Consider the following 19,346-nt stretch of genomic DNA (forward strand, 5'->3'; position numbering starts at 1 on the left):
AGTTCCTTCAATAATAAGAACATATATAAATCATCATTATCTAAAACATGTCTACATCTTCCTGTGGACATACATTTCTTTCTTATTATGAATACGTCACCCAAACCTAACAACGCTGAAAACAAAGGACAAAAAGCACTGGTACGCTGTGCAGCTACACACATCTTTTCAGTGAGGAAACTGTAAGTGGTGGAGCAGTGGTCAGCATCGCTGCCTTGCAGGTTTGTGGCCCTGGGCTGCTGTCAGTGTGGAGTTTGTATGTGCTCCCTGTTTGCATGGGTTTCCTCCCACAGTCCAAAACAAGCTGGTGGGTTAATTGGCTTCTGGGAAAATTGGCCCCGGTGTGAGTGAGTGTTTGTATCTGTCTGCCCTGTAATGGACTGGTGTCCCACCCAGGGTGTACCCTGCCTCACATCCATGGCTTGCTGGGACAGGCTCCAACTCCTCTGAGACCCTGAACTGGATAAAGATCCAATAGGAAATGGATGGATGGATGGAGCCTGTAGGTGATAGTGCCGCTGATTTTTGTTGAATACAAAATTGTGAGTAAAGTTGCATTTACTGGCTCCCCAACTCTAGAACACCTGAAAACTTTCCAGGCTCACCTATGATCCACTGAACACAGGTGAGCCTCTCCTCACTCAAAAGAGAAAAGCCCTAGGGTCTCAGCTGCCACTGGCACTGTGGATCTGGAGAGGGTCTGCTGAATTTCAAAGAGGCCTTAATCCTCAGCCTCCCTTAGTTTTACGAGCCCAGTGAGAGAGCCAGGTGTAGGGACACCTCCCCCCAATTCAAGCCCTACCCCCTGCAGGCTCACTGCACAAGCACAATTACTGAAAGTATTTACTGTTTTCCATCTCATTGAGCTCTTGCCTTTTTCATTTCTACCTTTGGGCCAGTTCACAGTTCACAAGAGAGACAAAATATAGCTTGTGTCATAATTATAGGTCTTAGGATCATTAACCGGGTCACTCGTTGTGTCAATGTACTGTACTTGTTGAAGTGTCATCAAATTGGCATAGGAAATTGTTTCACTTCTCCCTACATGTGACCTGCAACTGCATATCTTGATACTTCAGATAAAAAAATACATATTCCAGAGCTCCGCCACTTAAAAAAGTAGATGTGTTTTCCTTTTTGTAAAGTAGTGACTTCTTGTTTCTGATGTGACGGGGCAAACTGACTCACCCTCAGAGCTGACGCAGCGCTTTGCACTTCAGCCCACATGTTGCCCTACCTTTCAGCCGGCTGTTCGCCGGCATTATCACACTGGAAGCTGGCAATCTGCTATTTCTGTTCATGGTCTGGCTCTTCTCCGTGATCATGCTGAAAAAGGGCTCCTGGAACTAGAAAAAAAGATTTTAAAAAGTGGCAACACAACGCTGCTGATGGCAGAGCATCACCTCACAGTCTGGGGTCTGGGCAGTGATCTACTGCATAGCAAACCCACCAGGCACAGGAGTCTTCAGCACAGATTCCTGTGGAAAAGGCAGATGCCTCGTAATTCTGTTTTCCTTATTTGAGACTCAAGTCAAAGGCTTGTTGGATGGTTGCTGCAGACACTAATATGCTACCACTTCCTATGTCACTTTTTGCAATGAAATGTCCAGGAATGCCACAGTCAGAAGGGAGGAACACTACTGCTAATCACAGCCAGTCCATGTATAACCAGGTAAGCCCATTCCCGTAGGCTTTCTCCAGGCACTCTGGATTCCTCCCATCTCCCAAAGACATACTGATGGCTTGATTGACTATTCCATCCCATGAGGAAGAGGACTTAAGGTATTTTATTTAGATGGACCTAGATACTTTCAGCACTGTGGCACACCAGTGCCATGAGCTGTGTTCACAACCAAAAGGCCAAAAAACGAAGACTGGAGGATAGATTGACATTACCACCTCACTCCCCTCGGTTCTCCATAACACAAGCTGAAAAGCCAGTACATACCACACCGGATTGATCTGTATGCAGCGTTGGAGCTGTGTAGTGGAAGGATATCAGCAGCTGGGAATGTGTGGGGGTTCCTGCTGAGCTCTCTTCTCTCCTGCCCTGAGCTGCACTTAAACCCAGAGCACCAGAGGTGAAGGCTCAGTGAGCACCGCTCTCTTCCCAATCCTAAACGGAATGCTGAAATCTTTAATTGCCACCCATTAGTCACCCCCGTCTTCTTTCTACACCTCGGCCACCCCCTCCTGCTGGCATTGTTTATTTTTCATTTCCAAAACAGGCTCTTTGAGGAGGCAGCTTAACGTTAGGAGTTAAAACCCCAGCATATTAAAGAACTGCCCTCGATCCATGCACTGACAGCCACAGCGCTCTGCGTTACTTTTGACTTCCATTTTATTCCACATGTGTTCTGCATCATTAACATCTGATATTGGCTGTACCTCAGCACTCCATTCTGCCCCAGATCAACGGCTGGATTGCTGTATTCTGTAAACCAATGCATTAAAAGAGACTGACCCTGTTCTCCCTGCTAGCCTGGACTTTTCCAAGGATAAAGGCAACAGCCAAACGAATACAACAAGAACAGTAATAATTATCAACAACGAAGGCTGGAAGGTTCAAGTAAAGGGAATTCAACAAACATGATGAAGAACATGGGAGAAATGAGACAATGATCATGCTAAGTACTGCACTAGTACATTCCCAAACTGCGGACAGCCAAAGTGTTTATGTTGTGATGATACGTTGATCTACAGTCATCCCACAAACCCAGATTCAAACACATTTTTCCTAAAATGACCCTCAAGAGTCCTAAAAATGCCTTTTTTCTCTTGATCTCTTTTGGGATGTTATTATTTTATTAGTCCATCCATCCGTTTCCTAACCATTTTATCCAGCACAAGGTCACAGGGAAGCTAAAGCCTATCCCAGCAAGCAGTGGGCACAGGGCAGGACACACCCTGGACAGGACGCCAGTCCATCACAGGGCAGATGCAGACAGCCACTCACATCAGGGCCGATTTTCACAGGAGCCACTTAAACTACCAGTAATATTTTTTTTTTGTGGAAGGAAACAGGAATGCCTGGGGGAAACCCATGTAAACACAGGGAGAACAAACAAACTCCACACAGACAGCACGCCAGGTCCATAATTGAACCCAGGGCCCAGCACTGCGAGGCAGGAATGCTAACTATTGCACCTCTGTGCCACCCTATATTATTAAGAGAGTATTACAATATATTATTATTTCAGCAATAAAATATTTCTTGAATTGTTAATGAGGACTATTTTTGTAGTTGAACTATTTCTTAATTTTTTGGAAGTGTGTAGTTTGAAAGTTTTTATAGATTCTGGTTCCTGTAAAAAAACAGTGACTGGACACTCTCAAACATGTGTCAAGGTTTCTATTTTCTGCAGTCCGGGTGAATCAAGAGGCAGAGTTGAAACTCCAGTCTGTTTCTGTGGTTACCAGGACTAGAACGTTTATCATCTTGGTAAAATAGTGCACATTGCTACAGCTAGACAGACTCATTTTTATGGACATGAAAGACATGAATATTCTAAAAATGTCTGAGAGTCATGAATTAGGACCACTGTCTGAAATATTCAAATCAGAACAGCTGAGTACACAAAGATACAGAGCTGTGGGCAGCGCTCTGTCAGTGTCCAGGCCATTAGCTTTAATAAGATTCATTCATGCCAGACATCACCTTGATTAAGAAGCTGCTAGAGTGACACAAAATAAAAATCAATTCTGAAATTGTTCATTTGGACTGAAGTATTTGTGTTGAGGAAGTTTTTTTTGCCACATACCAAATTCTACACATTTTCCAGGGGTGCCTTTTTTAAAGTTTATGTCAGAGCTTCCTCCACTTAGACAGCAAAGGCATGTCTATTGCACTGAATTACAGCTTCTTTGTTTATGATTGATTCATATTGAATTTTTATATAAATAGCAGGTTTTAACTTGTTCCAGTTGTAAAAGCCCCTGCTTGTCAGTGATAATCCAAGAGCTCACCGTAAGTGAGAGTCCATAATTGATGTGAAGTCTCAACACACACAAATCAAAATAATGGAAAAAATGTAAAAAAGATACAGCAAGACATAGTTTTGCCTTTTGGTTTAAATTTGAATACTGCATTAACAAATGGCAACAAAATATCTATAGATAATAAGGTGCTGTAATAATGAGCAACAATTTAAAATTCAACCCAATCAGCAATGCTTGGCAGGACCATGAATTCTGGGATAGTGAACCATTGCTTATTGAACATCCACTGCAACAGGGGTGTCTGCCTAGTTGTAAAGGGGGCACCTCAGAGGAGCCAATCTCACCTAGCTAGCTCAACTCTGGGAAAAAAAGTACCATGCCATGCTGGCAAGAATGTGCTCCTCATTCTTTTCTTCTGATATACTGCACTGCAGACATCATTACTCCACAGGATACATTCTTGGTAATGAATTTTGAAGAGGAAACTGAACAAAATGCTTTTTATACAAGACTGGCGTATCAATGATCACAGATAAACTCTCAGAGCCCTCTGCATGCATTAATTTAGGACATGTGTCATAAATGTATCCTGTGTTCAGCCAGGTGACAAACGCTAAAGAAAACAGATCCTACAAAACACAGCAACTACTATGTTCTCTTCTTCCAAGAGAATAAATACATGGAAACCGGATATCTTCCCAAAGAAAATGAATCATTTACTATCACAACTGTCTGGTTGAGGGAGGATTAAGCTGAATACCACGAGTTACTTTGGTGCTTTGAAAAAAGCATAGATTTCCGTTGAGGAGGAGATAAATCAGATCATTTCTGGGCAGGAAGGACAGAGAAAGGGACAACTTGAATGATGCCCTTTGAGATGTAAATGGTTCTGGATTGCTGAAAGGGGCCCGAAAGCAGGTGGTGGCTGGAGAGGAAGCTTTATAAACCCCTGGTCTCTCAGCCGTACTCGCCGCATCTCTCCCTCTGCCTCCCTCATCCTGCCGAGCCAACACAGCCCCGCGACCGGCAAGCTGCAGGCTGAACAGGGCTCTGGCAACTAGAAAAATGAAGATTTCCATTCAGAAATGTACAGTCCCGTCACAACACATGCCAGCATCACCCGTTTCCGAAGGGTCAGGCTGGATAGCTGTGTAGCAGAACTGTAGTGGCTACAATGAATTGGCCAGCATTAACCTGATTGCTTCCAATACTGAAAAATGTCTTTATTTCAGATTACTTAACTTTTTTTCCCATGCATTCTCTCCAATTGGTATTTCCCAGAACATAAATTACACAGAGGATCTTAATTAATCATTGTATAGGAAAGATCTGGACAACACGTATGTTCTGATTCTGATATGTAAGCTGCTAGTTTAGCAGTTTCATTCATATCGTGAGCTCCCATAGTGCTGAGTGTTCAGCCAGAGTATCAGACGCAGGACAGATGTAGGTCTTTGCAATCACGCTGCAAGCTGACAGCTGGTTTGTACTGTTGAACAGCAGACAGAGGATACCCACAGACCCAACCTGCTCCAGCAGAGCTCATTCACATGTGGGCAGTGGGAATGTGGCTCATGACCTCCACCAGAGCTGAACGAGAGACCTCTGGACAACAGATCCCACCCTGTGATCCCAACACTCTTTTTCCCAGATAAGTCACAGAAGCATCCTTGCACCTTTCAAATGACTCTCTAGGATGGTTTCAGACATTTGCATCAAATCTGAATTCCTGCTTTGCCAGCAAGTTGAAAGTACAATATTGCGTCAATCAGGTATTTTCCTAAACCTAAAGTGAAAGAACACTGTAATCATGGGAAATGTAATCATGACTACTTCTAATCATTTGTCAATTGACATACAGTATAATCATATGTCATATAATCATGACTTTCAAAACATTTTGGTTCCAGACCATCATATTTTTTCTCAAAAAATAAAGTTCAGCACTCATTTTAGAAATCCCCGTATGTGAAAAATAGAAACCAACCTTATCTCTTTCTCAGCTTAGATGTGCTTCTTTTATACTTTTACGGTCATCATTAGAAAACGGAGATTAAGGATTTCTCTTGAGCATGAGGAGATTGCAAGAACAGCCTTGTCCAGCCCTTCTGCATCATTTACTCCTCACCTTTCTGCAATGGGTAAGTACTCCAGCAAAAGTAACTACTGACAAGTTCTGATTGACAGGATCAGTCCAGCGCAATGCTCTGAAGCCCACAGCCTGACGCTTGCCAAATGCCACTCTTATACTTCCCATCAGGCGTTTTCAGATGTGTGAGCAGCAGCTGGGAGAGTCAGGTAGAAAAGCACATGATCTATCCAGAAAGTGTAAATGCATAAACAGACATGACCCACTTATATCCGCAGCAAGCAATATAATGGGAGAAAAACAACGATTAAAAATATTCCTTTTACATCATTGCAGCTGTATTCCTTGTCTTGCAGGCACTGGGATGGACACAGATAGCTAATTAGACATTCTGCAGCAGTGTGGGAGGAAATCCCATTGAAGGTGGTAGTACTGGCTTCTGAGACAGGATGCCCGTTATGGCTTCACCTGCTTTTGCTGGTCGCCTACACACCAGTGAAGAGGACGAGGAACGGGGGTTTTTCGACACAGACGCTGGATTGAAGTCGACACACAAAGCTGGTTTTATTGCTTTTCGTGGGTCTGGACCAGGAACTAGCACTGACAAGAGGGGGAGAGATTGATGTGTTCTGTCAGGACTGCAATGCCTTGCGTGTGTGGTGCTGTTGGTGGCCTTTTCCTCTCTGTCTCTACCTTCTCTCTGGATATCCACAGGAAACAGGCCTCATGTCCCTCTCTTTAAAGCCCCCCTCTTGATTTCAGACCACCTTGTAAATGACTGACCTTCTCATGTGCCTCTTCCTGCTGTCAGCAACCCGATAAATCCACTAAATTCACCTTCCTGGCTCCTGTCTCCCACCAGTCAGAGAATGAGCTTTCTCCTTTTTCCTTTGCTATGTATTTCTGGTATTTCAAGACCGTTCACACACTGTTCAAGTGTATGGAGCACCTTGGGAGCTCATGCCAGAACCTTTCAAGGCACATTAACATCACTTGGGACTTTTGTAGGTTTAAACCCTCAAGACAGAAGACTTGCTCTGGCTAACAAAATAAAAAAAGAGTTCTTCTGTGTATTCATATTTCTCTTTTTAGGGTGAATTCTGGTCACTACCGAAACCTGTATCGTAAAAACAATCCAATTTGACAGGAGATCCCAAGTGGATTGGCTGACGAAGGAATTCATTTGGAGCACAGATCATGCTTTATAATCGAGACATTGTTGTTTTCGAATCTTGGCATCTGACACAGCTAGCAAGGTAGCAGATCCACTCAGACTGTTACCAGTGACCTCCCCAGGCTGAACCCATCTGATCTGGAAAACTCTCATCATTATAAAAATGTCTTGTAATTAAGAAACCATTTGCTCAGCAGATGGATCTCTAATATTAATTTCCTGAGTTAACAGTACATTTAAAAAACTCAGAAGAATACTACGCCACAGATCACGTATTACAAAGTATGTTTCTGCCCGATTTCATCTGATTCTTGATTGGCTCCAGTGACTCCAACACACTAAACAGATGTCCTCTGGGCCTAAAGGGCAGTTTCCTGATCTATACAAACATGGCATAGGATGGAATCCCACTCCTCTTGGAAGCAACTCCAAGCATTTTCCACAATCATATATGCAGCCGATGTGATTGGTCTAATAGGCCTGCTGTAGACTATGAGCCCTGTTACACCACACTAGGCAGTCAAATATCCATCATGCATCATCTAACTGACTGACAGAAGAAATGGACCCAGCATTTTCCACAAGATTGCCCTGTTGCTGCATCTGAGCTACAGGGATCACTTCTGTCATGAGTGACACAGGGGGAAAGGAGAAACAAACCGCAGAACCTCCTTACAAAATTGGACAGACAATTGATTTTACAAAGCCTAGTGACCCAATTAAAACAGTTTTCACCACTAGGGATTCAATACTTACATACTAAATTCAAAGTAACAGACTCCTTCATCGGCCTTTAAAACTGGAAAGATTTGAAAAGCTGCTTTCATCACAATCATGGCAAAGAGCCTAACAATAAGGACAAGAAAGGATCTAAAGGTCACTGCAAAAATTGTTAGTACAGCATGTCAGAATTACAGTCTATTTTTGAAGTAATAGAGTTACTGCAGTACAGATTATGAACACTGAGTTTGCGAAGCTAATGGCATTTAGAAACACCTTCACCTCTCGTGAACTGGATATTACCACAACTATTTAAACTCATCAATCACTTGGAAAAATCATTGTAAGTTTTTACTGACAAGACAATTTACCTGTAGCCCCTGCCTGAAGGGGCATTTATATCAGCTAACCCTCCCACTCAGATTTTTCAATGAATCTTAAAGTCTGTAATTACAGGGAAAGAGAAAATAACTGTTGCCTTCCTCTCAGGGGTAGAAGTTATGCCTGAGGATCAATGAGCTGTAATTAAACTCTTGTGACTTTTACATTGCTCTGCCTTCAACAACTCATTTCCATCTCCCACCCCAGAGTGTTACAAGTGAACAATTCTTTCCTATGTTGAAAAACACAGTCCAGCACTACAGTCTCTTGTTGAGTGCGACACGACTCTTAAGTCTTCTGGCATCTCTGAAATCACAGGGCTGGACAGACAGGAAAGAGGCTGCTGTGACTTATGACATTTTTTCCAAATTTGTTGAATTACAAAATGTGAAAATCGGGAATGTTGTGATCTTTGTCCAAGTGAGCTGTGAGTGATCATGCAGTTATCATCAAATATTTGCATGTTTTCAAATGAAAATCTTTTAACTTTCCTTTCCTTTTGTCTTGGAATGTAACAGCTAATTACTGCTAAATGCTCTATTTTTTAAATGCGAGGCTTCTGGTGGTCGATGTGTTATGATGGTAACAGTGATTATAGACTGTAGGTCTTTTTACAAGGCGCTGAAGTGTATAAAATCATTCCAATTGCTCCCCCTACTGGCATATTGACTCCATCACAGTCATAATGAGCTCAAATTGACTCAATTGTGCCCTAAAAAATCTTGGCAGCTCTAGAACTTCACTTCCTCAAAACCTCACCCTTGACTGTAAAAATCAGGAGACCATGTTTCTGTATATGGTTTGCTCCACTTCCATTAGGAGACAGTGAACCGGGTTCTCTTAAAAAAAGAATGAATTCTTTGACAGCATATCCACCAATATTTGATTTGCCAATTTTGACCTTACAAGGGTCAAATTGTGGGATCAGTAAAGAAAGCACATGCAGTAAAATAATCACCAGTGGTAAACCCTGAAGCCCTTGCTTCCTTCAAGAAACAGCTGGAGGAGACCATAAAATCAATACACTAGCAGACAGGCTAGACAGTCCAAACAGCCACCTCTCACCTGTAAGCGCTCCGGGGATCTTGACCTGCTGCAGCAGTGTCTTGCACCAGCGCTCTTACCCGGGAACAGCTCCGTCATGTCATCTGAGGGTCACTGGGGCTAAGAAGGAAACATCCCATTCAATGCAACTGCGCCTCTCTGGTCCGCTGGTCCTGGGGGCTGGGAAACAGGGTGCTAAAGAACTGAGGTTCCCACAGCTATATCATGCAATATCAGTCTGCAAAAGCAGTGAACAGTGCATTGCTGATCGTGAACGATTGTCTTTGGCCATTTGACGATGCACCAGTTATTAAGTTGTGTGAATGGAAATCTGAGGTTATACTTGCATATGTAATGTGCTCAGTTATTATCCGTACGTGGTGTTTATCTGTTTTCTATCCAAACATCCATCCAGCAGCAAAACATTTTTTGCCTGATAGGACCCATCCACAAGGGAACAAATGATTTACCGCATGAAAGGCCTCTGCTTTAAATAAGACGCACGCTGCAACGACATCGTCATTAATCACCGCGATAGGGAGAAGAGAGTTAATGACATTCATGCATTCATGTTCACAAATACTTCAAAATAAGGTAGAAGCTCATTAGCACCATGGAGAAAAAAAATACTGTATTTATACAAAATTGTGTTTAAATGCAATAGTTAATTTTTTGAACAGTTACCCACAATGTTAATACCTTGCATTATATATGCAATAATATTGTCCCGTGAAAAGTAGCATTGACTTTAACAGAATAATATCGTCACACTCCTCCTTTTGGAAAAAAAAATAATGTAAAGGTGCATGTGTACCATCTTCTGTATACATGAAGTAGAGCACAGTGTCAGTGAGCATTGCTGGGTTAAATGCATCTTTGTTACCATTTCTGTGACAAGTAGAAATGACACGGCTTTCCAAACGCAAGTTATTCTGGATGTGAAACTGCAAATAATGTGCTGTACACGGGTGTTTGCCTACTCTTTAAACATTGAATGGAGTACATTTACAATGCCTTGACAGTCAGACTTACACCGACTGTTGGCTTACTGTTACCATTATTTACTAATTACATTACTTCTGTCCTGGAGTCCTTGCATTGGTTTCCAATCAGGTTTTGTGTCAACTTCAAAATCCTCACACTCACCTATAAGGCTGTACACACTTTGGCAACTCAGTACCTTTCTGACTTACTGTATCTTCCTACTCCCAACATCACAACCTTCATTCATCTGACTCTGATCTCCTGTTCATCCCGCAAGCCCATCTACATATTATGTGTTACAGAGCCTTCTCTTATGACACCTCAAAGCTCTGGAATTCCATCCCTAAGGGTATCGCAGAGTCATCTATATTGAGCACTTTCAAATCCAGAGTGAAAACCTTCTTCTTTAGAACAGCTTTTACTCAATCGGATCTGCGTTTGCCTCTTGAATCTTCTCCTGTGTTCTAAACCTTGTTTTCTATTCTATAATGACAAACATTTTTCTGTTACTGTAAAGTGCTTTGAGAAGTTATAAAGACAACATAAAAGTATTAATAATCATTATCATTATTCTAAGTATTATTAGCCCTCTACATGTGGGTATGATTTTAGCTCTTTAATAATGAGTGCAACCATCTGTTCGCTGAAATATCTCTTGGGCAACTATGCCGGCAGCCTTTGCAGCTAAAACCATCTATTTCTACTCTGCAGTCCAGCTGGCTTTTTCTTGTATCTGCAAGATAAATTGGGTGGATTTAAAAAGAATTAAGACTCATCGTAGGAGAACATAGGCAGAAGCAGTTTTTAAACGGCAACAGATGTTTGTTTCTATTCCAACCAAAAAAGAAAAATACAAAAGGCTGAGGACTGTATCAAATTTATTCCTTGTAAATGCATTTTGTGTGTACAGAAACAGCATTAAATACAAGAAATCTAATTTCTGATAAACAAAACAAATCACATTGCTATACACTCTCTCAAATATAGGCAGCAGACACAAGAAAAAAGTGTTTGGGTTCTGGAGATGTCTGAAGGAGTATACTAACAGGGAAACTCAGGTCAACTTATTAACAAGAAGGTGGATCCTCCTGAGCCATCAGACTGTCTTTCATGTGGCTGGATGGGAGGGAGTCCACTGGCAAACCCAGCGGTATAAAGATCTCTCACCTAGTTCTTGTTGAGTCAAGAATCAGTGTGATTTTTTCCCATTTTATTTGAAGGAGCTCCCTAAAAAATAACTTGCATTCTGTAACTGGGAAAAAAAACAACTGTAAAGTCAGAAAGTGCAGTAAATATAATGTCAAGCTAAGAGGACTGGGCAACCAGGTTAATACAAACAACAAACCTGCAAAGAGTGGCTGTCAATTTTAAACTTCTTGCCAGGTCAAAACATTGAAACACAGCTAAACATGGTGTAATCTCCCACTGGGAGGGTGGGAATACTAATTTCGGTCATGTCTATCAATTAACAAGATGAAAAGTTTGTAGAAACCCTTTCAGAAGTCCCACCTGAGAGCAACTGTGCGTTGTAATGTAGCAAGATTCTTCCTTTAAAAACATTAAAATAAGAAGTGGGACACAGATCTGGTACTTGACGATCCACCATAAAACTGGCGAGGGGTTTCTTCGAGAGAATCACACGCTCTGGTTTTGGCACAAACAGGATGATCGTTCACAATACACTGGAGATCAGGATCATCCTGAGCCCAATGCACTGGATCATTCCGATCAGATGTTGAAGATGCCGTTCTGATGTACAAAATGGAAGGTGGACTAAGGGATAAACTTGGACCATCTGGATTAAAGAGAGTTTAGCCTAAATTATCCAGCCAGACAGTTTTGAATCCTCACCCTAATGTACTGTCATTTCTTAACGTCTCCACAGGTCTTTGGTGCATCTGACAGAATCCCACAGTGTAAGAACAGAACCCATTCTGCAGTGGACACAGACCTTGATTATCTAAAACATGCCGGAACAAGAACACATCCGTTTTGTCTGTCACTGGCAGAAGATCACCTGCATCTTCATTAGTGGGAACGAGTTTTAGTTGCAGTGCTTTTCAACTTCAAACCCAGGAAAGCACTATAAATCCATGGTTTAGCTTCTTATTCTCCCAATTATTAGGATCTTTTGGTTACTAGCATTACACAACAATGCCTCGATGCCTTTTGATCTTGGCTCACAGAACATGTTTCAAACATTCTTATTTTACATTTACATTAAAATGCAAAGGTGAAGTTAATGTACCAATCTGCCAGTTACACTATTCAATCTTTTATAACACTTGACTGTTGTTTTTTTGTATGATAATTTAGTAAACATCATCTGATCAAACAGCAGGCAACTGAGAATCTTATTCTGATATATGAACTGCTGGCTGTATAAATTTAGTTAATAAAATTATTTTAGTCACACACTGGCCATGTCGAATCTGTGACCCACAGCTCCGCATGCATTATTAGTATTTAATTTCATAGTGTCGATTAATCAATACATCAATGTACATGGAAAATGAACAATTAACATTTGTCCAGCCTTAAATTAGTTCGAGGAAAAAAAAAAATGGGAGAGATCTGTAGGTCCCATGGAAACAGGGCTGGGGAAACACTGGTTTAGCGATGCTGCCCTGAGGGGGGCCAGCACAGAAGAGAACAGCATGGAAAGGGGCTCTCACCCAGCTACAAGTAACTGGTCTGTATCTGTGAGCCAAATCAAAAAACTGGAATACGCAAAACCTGAACAAAGGTGCAAAAGCCAAGACATTTTTCAGTTTCCCTGATGGTCCCCAGCTTGAACATACATTGATCTCAATACACGAACGTAAAACAACAGAACTCAGTCTTTCATGGAATGTGAATCTGGTATTTGGGTCCCTAATGCTTAGCCAGGGTTAGAATTCAGCACTTCACAATAAGGATCTATAACAACATGAATCTACAATCCACCCCTTGTATCGGGTTTAAAGATGGACAGCCAGCGAAACGAATAAAAGACACAGGAGTGCCATATAAATTGTTTCTGTCGTCTTTGGTCACTATGCGAATGGAAAACTGGAAAACAATGATGTCCAGCCTAAAGGCTGAGGTGAAAATGAGGTTAGAAAAGCCCTGAAGTGTAACATACAAAGACGGCAATTAAAAGAAACTTTCTCCTCACAATAACAAGAAACTTTGCATAACAGCACTGAAGACCATGAGTTTCCCCGAAATAAAAAAAACTCATACATTCCTCACAATTAATAAAAATGCTATCAACATAGAAAATATTTATTTTTGATATACCATTTTAGTGTCATTATGCTCCAAGATTAAAAAAAATATTTGCATATTATATAAGGTTATATTACAAGAGTGGAAGGTTTTACAGACTTGGAAATTGTCTTATGAAACAAAAAAATAAAACATACTGATCCCAGGTATAGGCTGTGTTTTGTTTTGGAATGCCTGCCAAACAAGCAGACGTTAGACCCCTTAAAATCTCTACCAGCGCCTACAATTTGTGACAGAAGAGAAGTGGATGGACTTGAACAGCTTCTAATCCAACACCTGTCCTGTACAGCTGAAGTGGTCTAACGAGTACAAGAGACTTGAAAATGAAAACTTTCACTAAAACGTATCACTCAGTTTTGTGACTTCCTGTGGCCACCAAAAAGGTCTTTCATTGTGCTGAGGGCTGACTTACAAAAGGACTGAATGTACCCCTGGTGAAAAATCAACACAGTCTCTTCAGGTAATATCCATACCTTTGCCTAACATTGGGTTCAATGGATCTGGCCAGTGGCAGAGCCCAATATCACTTCTTCCATATGAACATCAGAAAAATAGCACTGCTTACCACTGTAATTTTCCTTTAACGCTGGGTCAATACTGTGACGCAGCAGCTGTTAGAGGGGACAAACCCACTGTCGACCTGACAGACAAATCAACAACTGGTCAATCTCGTTAGTCAGAACTGGACCAATGTCAGTGTGTCTAAGCACTACAGCAAAGTTCACAAGCCTCATTGACGCAATCCACCCATCACATTAAAGACAAGTGAAATGTATAAGGAAACTGTGCCTGCAGTCACAACCACATCATAGATATGGTTGCGTCACATTGGCCTCTGAACCCCGATAATTATCCACACTAGTTTCCCAGTCTAGGATTGTATTTAGATTTGATTATCTTCATCCAGGAGACACATGCATGTTCAATGCACTTTGTATTGCTGTTCTCACGCAAATCCCATAAACAGCAAATGTTTTTCTAGAAGCAGAATGACCTTGGGTCTCTCCTGCACTTCTGAGAGAACAAGAATTGCATAAAAGGTTAAGTACAGTTAAAAGAAAAATCCTGACTAGGATTAGCCCTTGAATGGTCACACATCAGTGTTCTGTGAAACACACCTGAAATAACACTGATGATCTAGGATATAATTCAAATGAAAAAGCCACCTTTTGTGTTGACATTCTGACGTCATGAATCTCACTACGGCTACTTCGTTCCTCCAAGGCTGGAAAAGATACATGGACAGATAACTGCTTTATCTTTTCCCTAGTTAAAGATGCTAGAAATCAAACTTGAGGTTTTGCAGATTACCAGCCATCGACCAAACATTACTCCAGGGAGCAGGATTCACTCCACATTCATTCCAGCTGATCAACTAACCTCACAAACACCCTCTACCGTGAAATGCAAAACCTGCTTAAGACCTCGATGAATTTCACCAAAGGGATACAACGAATGAAGACAAGAATTTCAAACTCCAAGAACTCCTACTGCTAGGGCATGTGAAAGCATGGGGCTTCTCGGAATGGCACTGAACCAGGCAGAAACCTCGCCTCACCAGACATGCAAAACATCTTTCGGCTACACTTCATCTGGGACACCTTTTCTAAAAGTGGGGGGGGGAAACTTTGTCACAAAAGCAAAATTTCTAAATCTGAAGAGGGACTTGACAGGCATTTCTGTGCACCTCACCTATAAACACTGTGAATAAATCAATATTTGTGAATAAAGCCCCTTCATGTGTTAAAACCCCACCTTCCATTCATCCATTTTCTAATAGCTTTATCCAATACAGGGTCGTTGCACTGGATAATCCCAAACGATTCCACTCAGTGCTGCTGTCTAGATCTTTGCCGTTACTGACCCGTCTGTTTTTGCTGGTATTGCAGCCAATGTTTCAAGACTGATGAACAGTGCATGAAGTTTGGTCACGTGAGCTTCAGAGCTCTGTGCAAACATTTGATTCACCCGTTTCAAAACGACAGGCTTACAGTGGAAAAGGCGCATATCTCATGCAGCTGATCTACGTTTTGCACTCGCCTCTGGAAAGCAGTATGTTGTCTGCCCTGAAGAAAACAGGCTTTAAGTAATCAGTCCTATGTGTGCTTATCTTAAGCAATATTCACTGCTGCTTTTTAGGATCTTGGTGCACAAGGCATTTTTAGATGCGAATGTTCAATTAAGCAATGCAAGATCAACACCAAAAATCCAGACCTAAAAAGCGATACAGAAATCCTCCGTTTCAATTTTTTTTTCCTGCTCCTTCTGGGATTTGCTTGCTGCTTCATAATTTCAGAGAGGATCCACTTTTCAACAGCCCCACTTTTCATTTCCAGGAGGTTCAGACATGTTTGAGCTATCAATGCGGTTACTGGAATGTGCCCTCTAGGGTTCTTCTATAACAGAAGGCTGCCCCCTCTAGTGTTCGCCACAAAAACCTGCCTTTGCCACCAAGCCACACTGCTTCCCCGGCTCCACTGTACACTGCAGAGGAAATTCCCCCAATAAGCTACAGAACCAGATTTATCAATGACCCTGAGCTGCACTGGCAAATATTCAGATGAACATTTTAGAAAAACCCTTCCCGTCTTGGTATCTTACGCAAAAAGAGCTGCAATGTAAACAGGACTCATCCTCTACTTGCTTTCAAGTCTCTTGCAGACTTGCAGGCACTCTGTTCTCACGCCACCACTGAGCATCTTAATGCTTTTAAAAGAGGAGAGACTGCTATACAGTGCAGTAGCAGTATCAGAGTCTTCCAGAAGCACAGAAATGGAGGTAGAGGAGTAATTACTTAGCTTCTGCTTCAAATGTCATAAAAACCGAAGAGTTTGGGAGTGCCATATTAGGAAAACAAAATGAATGTGGATTATTCAGGATTAGCTCCTGGGAGCTGAATTTCGTCTTTAAAACCCATGCTGAGTGAGAGGTTACTGTGCTGCAGTGTAGGTGGAACACATGCCTTGTGTTCCTGGCAGGAACAGAGTGGAGGATGTGACGGCCCTTCTGATTGGCTTCTGCTGTACATCTGCATGGGGTTTTGAGGGTTTCCCCATGCTTTAACATACTCGTATTTTCTCAATGCTTTGACTTATTTCCCAGGGGCTTTGCTACACTCTACTGTGGCGTTTCCATGGCAGACCACAGCAAAGCTTTAGAAGGGTTATAAGCAGGTAAACCTCTCGTTCACTCGCCCTGCTGCAGAGCTCACACCCCGCACCACATCCGGGATCGACACGCCATGAACTAACTTTTGCACTTGGCAGGTCTCGACCTGAAACAGCCCCAGTTTCTCAAGTCCAATTGGATCAGAGCAGCAAACAGGAACAGGCATGCCACGTCCCTCAGAAAATTTGCAAGGGTTACAGCGCACTGATCCGTTTGTGTCTGCGTTCAATTTGCATTCTGTTACCCAACCCGAGCTTTAGGAGATAAGGCTTGCTTATTGATGTCCTCCCCTTCCGTCAGAAGCAAATCCGAGCAGCACCTACTACAGCAGAAAATGTCCAGAAACCCCTTTCAGACCTTGGCAATTCCTGAAGTTACCTAAACTGCGTAACAGCTGGGGACATGTTTGCAGCTCAGGACTAAGAGAGAGAGAGTCTAGGTGGAATGGGTCATGTAAGACAAAATCTTAGGGAAAAGCAGGGAGGGAGGAGGGAAAAGGGAAAATCTCCCATGTGCAATAAGGGCCAGTCGGTGTATCCTGCACCTAGCTCCTAACTCTGGGGATGATCCTCACAGTGATGGCCAATAGCCCTTGGGTCATTTCCAAGAAAAGGTCCTCTTGCCTGTGTGGGAGTGCTGCTACAGGTACGTGTCCAGCTCAGTGCTGCTCAGGCTCTGATTGTCCTGCTGGGAGGACTCTGGCTCTGGCTGCAGGGTTGCGTCTGCCGGGAGTGATGGGGGGACACTTGGAATGGGGTAGGGGTTGGCGACCTCCTTCTTGGAGCCCGGGGCCTTCTTCAGGCTGCCCCTCCGGCCTTTGTCCTTCTTCTTCTCGTCCTTGGCGGGCGGCGCGTTGGACGGGGGCGGCTCCACGACGATGGTGGGATTCTGCCGGAGGTCCTGGCGCGTGTGTGGCTCGGCAGTTATGATTGCCCGAGCCCCGTGCATTCTGGGAGGGGACTTGTAGTGCAGGTCGCCGTGCGTCTCCTTCCAGCGCTTCAGCTGCACGTGGTGCTCCTTCTCGATGTCGCGCTCCGACACGGGCAGCTCCAGGATCTGAGAGAGGTGCGGGGCAGGAAGGGACACTGTTAATGACAGGCATGACAGGGTCATCAGAAGGACCCCGGTGCATCGTGGGGAAATTTCATCCAATCTTATTTCAGTAACTTAAGACCAATGGACCTTTAAGACCTATGGTGAAAACAGCACCCAAGCACAAATGGAAACTAAGAGGGAGTATGTTTTAGACTGGAATTAGGAACCACTATCTTTAAACAAAGGGCTGTGCTGGTTTGTAACAAACTGCTTGACCACCGTGTTGAAGCCAGATAACATAATAACATATTAACAAGATTCCTAGATCAATTAGCTACTCGTAACATAATGAAAACCGGTGGATGCAATACAGAGATCCCTGTGATCTCAGTATGAATACCTCTGTTTCTGTCCCCTTCTGCCCACAGAGCCTGGACAAGCACGTGCCTGCTTCCTGGTCTCTGACCCCGTGATGCTACACACTCGATCGCCTCATCCCATTACTGTTTAACAGGACCCACAGCGTAACTGCCATATTCCCGTCTCTCAGGAAAGCGGTTGTTAGAGGAGCAGCGCGAAGCTGCACGTTGCCCTGCTGTCACGTCAGCAGAAGAGCAGCAGAAGGGCTTGATCAATGCATCGCGGCGCAGTCAGGTGGCCATCAGTCACTACAAGTGGAGGTCTGTGGTGAGTAGACCTTCCTGCCCAGACCATCACACTTCCACTTCTCCATCCCTCTCTCCCACCCGCTGAGAGCTGTGTGTGGCGAGAGTACTGGTGCTCTTCGGCTGGCGTCCCATCACCCAGGTGGGGGGCCTGTAAAGAGCTTTGAGTGGAGTGTCCATGAAAGCACCATATAGGTGTAATATTGTTTATTATTTGTCTGTGTCACATTCTGGTGTCAATCGGGTTGGTTTGTGGAAAACCTCGATTTCATTGTTTAAAAGGACATGACTCCACTGCCGGAGAGCTCACATGAGATAAAGTCCAGCCTCTGGTGACAGAATGTTCTCTTGATCAGCTGGTTATATTGGTCCATTTCAATATTTTCAAGAGGCGTAACATTCATCTCACACCTCACTCGGTGCACACTCAACACTCTAAAAATGTGACTTAGTGCTTAAGTCACTTGCATGGATTTTTATCAGTTATGAATGATCAGGTAATCAAAATGGTGAGTGTTCTGGTGCACTATGGCTGCCGTCGCATCATCCAGGTGGGGCTGCACACCGGTGGTGGTGGAGGTGATCCCCATTACCTGTAAAGCGCTTTGAGCGGAGTGTCCAGAAAAGCGCTATATAAGTGTAAGCAATTATTATTATTGTTATTAAAATGATGCCGAAATATTTAATATTTAAAATTTGTTTGTCTTTATAAGAAATATTCATGCAGAGAGAGTTGACCTTTTTGATGACCTTGATATCAAAATATTGGAGAGTCTCATTGCTGTTTGACTAATAATTTGACATTTTCTGCATAAGACAAGGAAAAAAAGCAGATTGGTCTGATGCGGTGCCTGTCGCCAACAAGAGAGCCAGACCA

General features: G+C 42.9%; 1 protein-coding gene across 1 annotated transcript in view; it reads right to left on the reverse strand.

The window, feature by feature from the left end:
• Positions 1-11,195: 11,195 nt before the first annotated feature.
• The window catches only part of tbc1d10ab (TBC1 domain family, member 10Ab), a 48,891-nt gene continuing 40,740 nt past the window's right edge, over positions 11,196-19,346 (reverse strand). Inside the window, exon 9 of the mRNA XM_088935436.1 lies at positions 11,196-17,825. Coding sequence (XP_088791562.1) covers positions 17,409-17,825 — 417 coding nt within the window. The 3' untranslated portion in view covers positions 11,196-17,408. The remainder of the gene's footprint in view (positions 17,826-19,346) is intronic.

This window comes from Atractosteus spatula, chromosome 17, assembly GCF_055471065.1.
Source record: "Atractosteus spatula isolate fAtrSpa1 chromosome 17, fAtrSpa1.hap1, whole genome shotgun sequence".
NCBI classification, from domain to species: Eukaryota; Metazoa; Chordata; class Actinopteri; order Semionotiformes; family Lepisosteidae; genus Atractosteus; species Atractosteus spatula.